This window comes from Pecten maximus, chromosome 10 (assembly GCF_902652985.1).
Source record: "Pecten maximus chromosome 10, xPecMax1.1, whole genome shotgun sequence".
Taxonomy (NCBI): Eukaryota; Metazoa; Mollusca; class Bivalvia; order Pectinida; family Pectinidae; genus Pecten; species Pecten maximus.
In genome coordinates this window covers 43,296,878-43,302,877 of record NC_047024.1, presented here as the reverse complement: position 1 = coordinate 43,302,877, position 6,000 = coordinate 43,296,878, and the positions used below count along the sequence as shown (strand labels likewise).

At 38.2% G+C, this 6,000-nt stretch overlaps 1 protein-coding gene across 1 annotated transcript in view; it reads right to left on the bottom strand.

Moving 5' to 3' along the window:
• Positions 1-2,491: 2,491 nt before the first annotated feature.
• Positions 2,492-6,000, bottom strand: part of LOC117335565 (dynamin-binding protein-like) — a 30,109-nt gene continuing 26,600 nt past the window's right edge. The window contains exons 18-20 of the mRNA XM_033895643.1: positions 5,486-5,681; positions 4,427-4,689; positions 2,492-3,334 (exon numbers count right to left, since the gene is read on the bottom strand). Of these exons, the coding sequence (XP_033751534.1) occupies positions 3,155-3,334; positions 4,427-4,689; positions 5,486-5,681 (639 nt within the window). The 3' untranslated portion in view covers positions 2,492-3,154. The remainder of the gene's footprint in view (positions 3,335-4,426; positions 4,690-5,485; positions 5,682-6,000) is intronic.

Below are 6,000 nucleotides of genomic sequence, written 5' to 3'. Positions count from 1 at the left end.
CTCAATACAGATGTATTCTACAACCCTCACTCAATACAGATGTATTCTACAAACCTCACTCAATACAGATGTATTCTACAACCCGCACTCAATACTGATGTATTCTACAACCCTCACTCAATACTGATGTATTCTACAACCCTCACTCAATACTGATGTATTCCACAACCCTCAATCAATACTGATGTATTCTACAATACTCACTCAATACTGATGTATTCTACAATACTCACTCAATACAGATGTATTCTACAACCCTCACTCAATACAGATGTATTCTACAACCCTCACTCAATACAGATGTATTCTACAAACCTCACTCAATACAGATGTATTCTACAACCCTCACTCAATACAGATGTATTCTACAACCCTCACTCAATACAGATGTATTCTACAAACCTCACTCAATACTGATGTATTCTACAACCCTCACTCAATACTGATGTATTCTACAACCCGCACTCAATACAGATGTATTCTACAACCCTCACTCAATACTGATGTATTCCACAACCCTCACTCAATACTGATGTATTCTACAACCCTCACTCAATACTGATGTATTCCACAACCCTCACTCAATACTGATGTATTCCACAACCCTCAATCAATACAGATGTATTCTACAACCCTCACTCAATACAGGTGTATTCTACAACCCTCACTCAATACTGATGTATTCTACAACCCTCACTCAATACAGATGTATTCTACAACCCTCACTCAATACTGATGTATTCTACAACCCGCACTCAATACTGATGTATTCTACAACCCTCACTCAATACTGATGTATTCTAGAGCTACAACCCTCACTCAAAACTTATGTATTCTACAACCCTCACTCAAAACTTATGTATTCTACATTAACCCTCACTCAATCTGACTTGCAAATTAAAAACTGTCATTACAAATGTAATTGTTTTCATAAATGTATTTTATGTGAATATTAAAAAGTCTGATAAACATTTTTTTGTCTTGGAGAGGTTGAAATTCTTACTGCCAGCTTGTTAAATGAGGTTCCATACTATATATATCAAGTTGTGTTCTCGTATATAACAATATAATCATGTATATAAATGTTGACATAGGACAGTGTTTAGTAACAGACATGTAGGGGAAAGCTCTTTGATATATATCATATATATATAATACATTAAATATAGGTTAAACATTCACACAGCAACAAGAATAAGTAGCAATATATCACAATAACGTAGATAAAAACATGTATTTCCTCCTAGGGAAGACAGTAATAACATCAGTTATTCAGAGTGAGTCAGAATACACTTTCTGATACAATACCTTTATCTGTAACAATATACAGGTTATAAACATTTAACAAACTTTAAATACTTGCCATTGTATGTGCCATTAGTATTTGTATATAATATTAAACGAGGAATGTCTAATTAACAAGTTTTTTATTGCTGCAGAGAGTTCCAATAGGATTTCTACGATCACAGTACACCATCTCCGGTCTATATAATCCACGGTTACCACGGAGACATAACCGTACACCATCTCCGGTCTATATAATCCACGGTTACCACAGAGACATAATCGTACACCATCTCCGGTCTATATAATCCACGGTTACCACGGAGACATAACCGTACACCATCTCCGGTCTATATAATCCACAGTTACCATGGAGACATAACCGTAACCATCTCCGGTCTATATAATCCACGGTTACCATGGAGACATAACCGTACACCATCTTCGGTCTATATAATCCACAGTTACCACGGAGACATAACCAAACACCATCTCCGGTCTATATAATCCACGGTTACCATGGAGACATAACCGAACACCATCTCCGGTCTATATAATCCACGATTACCATGGAGACATAACCGTACACCATCTCCGGTTTATATAATCCACGGTTACCATGGAGACATAACCGAACACCATCTCCGGTCTATATAATCCACGGTTACCATGGAGACATAACCGTACACCATCTCCGGTCTATATAATCCACGGTTACCATGGAGACATAACCGTACACCATCTCCGGTCTATATAATCCACGGTTACCATGGAGACATAACCGTACAACATCTCCGGTCTATATAATCCACAGTTACCATGGAGACATAACCGTACACCATCTCCGGTCTATATAATCCACGGTTACCATGGAGACATAACCGTACACCATCTCCGGTCTATATAATCCACGGTTACCATGGAGACATAGCTGTCTACCAGCTGTTAAATCCGGTGTTTTTATTAACACAAACATTCTCAGCCTACAATTATTACCTGAACAATTTTCATGTAAAATGTAATTTCTAAATAAGAAAGGCAATTTCAGTTCAAGGAACCGAAATAAATTATGGCTTTGACAGAGAATGAATTCATATTCATATTTGAACACAGTCAGCAAATTTTCTAATCAGCTGACTAGTTTAGAGTTATACCATGTCTGACTATAACTGATAATCAATCGTGTATTTGCAACTACGTCCCATCGCTGAGGTAATGCATGTTTCCTACCGGCCCGTAAGTTCTAAGGGCCATAACTTAAATCTGCAACACATTATTTCAAAACCAATCATCTCATTATCTACTGGCATAACTAACTAATCTCAGGAAACAAAAGTGGGAGAAGCAATGAGATGGACAGACTGATGAAGGAAAAACAAATTGGCTTGAGTTAATTTGTTTGGTCTGCAGTTTGTGTTCTATTAGGAACAATATTATTAATAAACCCCTATGTCTCCTTTCAAACTCCAGTCGGACACACAATGAGTATGTCCAGTACTCCAGTGGGACACACAATGAGTATGTCTAGTACTCCAGTCGGACACAATGAGTATGTCCAGTACTCCAGTGGGACACACAATGAGTATGTCCAGTACTCCAGTGGGACACACAATGAGTATGTCCAGTACTCCAGTCGGACACACAATGAGTATGTCCAGTACTCCAGTCGGACACACAATGAGTATGTCCAGTACTACAGTCGGTCACACAATGAGTATGTCCAGTACTCCAGTCGGACAAACAATGAGTATGTCCAGTACTACAGTCGGTCACACAATGAGTATGTCCAGTACTCCAGTCGGACACACAATGAGTATGTCCAGTTCTAATCTCTGAAGGTGATTGTCCGATTGACCCCAATAAGCTGGGGTCAGCTCATGGGTTTGAGGTAGATTGATGGCGTATAGCCCTTGAGTCCGTCGGCGTCGACATACCACCATTCTGTATTACCCTCCTGATCATGTTTGGCTAGCACTGTCACCACCTGGCCCTCGAACAAGGACACCTCTGTAACAGTCCGGGCATCAAAGCCATACTCCGCAAAATAAAACTATCAAAAAAAAAAAAAAAAGAAAGAAAAACATGAGATTCGTGGGAAGTATTGGACTATGGATGCCATGTTACATAAAAAATCTGTACTGAAGGATCTGCTTAATAAAGTATAAATGTAATATACAGGTCGTTAGATTTTAATGTTATTTTTGTGCTTCTGTACACCATACACTAGGATACATTTTATGTGGTTAAATTTTGGCTTATTTTGTGCCTGGCATGAACACCCTGTAAATAAAACACATTAATTTATAGGTTTGAAAAGGCAGGTATGGTGGTTTGTAGATTACAACACATATAGTAACTATATATAATAGTATTTACTTGTTTATATCTTTGGTCTAATGATGATATCTCATTAATTAACGATGACATCTCATTAAGTATAAAATCAGTGTGCAGTTTAGGTGTAATGTTCCTCATGACTTCAAAATGTTCTCCACCTGCTCAATGACATATACAATTTAAACTATTCAGCACCACTCATTGTTTTTAGGTGTCAATCAACCTGTGACCTCAAAATGTGACCTTTACAGTTGACCTCAATGTATGTCTGACCTTTACTGTTGACCTTAATGTATATGTCTGACCTTTACAGTTGACCTCAATGTATGACTGACCTTTACTGTTGACCTCAATGAATGTCTGACCTTTACAGTTGACCTCAATGAATGTCTGACCTTTACAGTTGACCTCAATGTATGTCTGACCTTTACTGTTGACCTTAATGTATATGTCTGACCTTTACAGTTGACCTTAATGTATATGTCTGACCTTTACAGTTGACCTCAATGTATGTCTGACCTTTACAGTTGACCTTAATGTATATGTCTGACCTTTACTGTTGACCTTAATGTATATGTCTGACCTTTACAGCTGACCTCAATGTATATGTCTGACCTTTACAGCTGACCTAAATATGTAACCTTCGCCTTTCAACTTGTTAATATTGTGTGATCTTTACTTTTTACTTTAGATGCAATTTTCCTTCATGTACGATCCTGTGATTTTTATTCTAGTTAAATTATACTGGTGAAAATAGAAAAAAACATCAAACGACTTGAGATCGGTAGTCCTTAAAATTTCATACCTCCTCTGAACCACTCGTGTTCGCAACTTGAATCTCCTCTGTGATTTCTGGACTCATATCTTCCTCCAATGCGAAGTCAAACTCATCCTCCTGTTCAATGGCTGTCGCTAGCCTTGTGTCCGCTCTGTCTGGCTCTAGAACAGCTCCACTCACCGTGGATATTACAAGAGAGGGAGGAGAGTAAGATTGCAGTCCTGGTGTTAGAGAAGATGGGTTGGATTGGTAGGTTTTCAGAATATTCCTCGGAACAAAACCTTTGGTTGCTGAAACAAACAATCTTTTTTGTAAAATTACAATTTTACTTCCTAGTGGGACAGGATATTAAGACTAGTTTCAATGTTTATATTCTGGATAAGACGGATACCCGGGAGCCATTTTGAACGTGACCGGCCTGATACAGGGATCATGCAAATCTGGAGTCAGAAAAATTACAGATACATAGACCAAGGAAAACCACATAGGAAATATGAGAAAGTCCATTCCAGTAAATCTGACGCTATAGTGATAACAAAAATTGTTGAAGATTGGGAGAGTGATGGCTGGACCACATAGACAAAGGATAAATTGAATAGCTCAATGTTAACAAGGATTCTGGGTATTACTAAAGCAATACATGTCCCTACCGGCCCCCACTACGGTAATAGTAACCATGACCTTGACCTTGACCGAAAAACTCTGAAACTCGACCTTGTCCAAGATGTTATGCTGCTTTATCATTGTGTGAAATTTGAATGAAATCCCTCGAGGAATGAAACTGCTAGATCTCTGACAAACTCTGGTGTTACAAACATCATTATATACAAGACAGTCTAAGAGGAAACCAAAAGTCTCCCCAGTTTCACCGATAGAGAACTAAAATTGAGTGATAAGATTACAAGACAAAATTTAAATGCAAACGGCAAATTACTTTTTCAAATTTTGGCCAATTGAAAATACAACAACATGCCATGATCAAGCGTATCAAGTTTCAAATACTGTTGAAAAAGAGAGAGGAGACCTCTTAAAAAACAAAATTCTGCTGAATAAAAGTTGGATGATACGCCATACAATGTGACTCACCTCCATTGTCCACAAACCAGCGATCCTTGTTGCCCATCGGGTCCTTCTCCATGACAATGCCTACTAGCGCCCCCGCCTGGAGGGAGATGTCCATCATGTCTGTAGGGGTGTATTTCTCATCCACGATGTACAGTTTGTCAGCAGGATATTTCTGGGTCACATACATACGCTGACTGTCTGACTGATCACCACATTCCTTGTAGTAAATAAATATCAACAAAATAAACTTTATTGAATTGTATTCAGTCAAATTTTGTATGACAGTAAACAAGTAAACAAGGCACAATTCAGATCATCTACACAGTCAAGGAGATGCTACTCTGGACAATTTGACTTTGAACAAGAGATCCCTGAAGGGTCTTAGAGCTCAACATGGTAGGATCTAAATTGTTTCTCTCAATCAGGTACTTTCTGAGAAATAGCAATGTCAAACTTAAACTGACATCTGTCAGGCATAATTCCTCTGATCAGTTTAAGTTTTTAATATGCACAATTTGGTGCTAAAGGGAACCTCG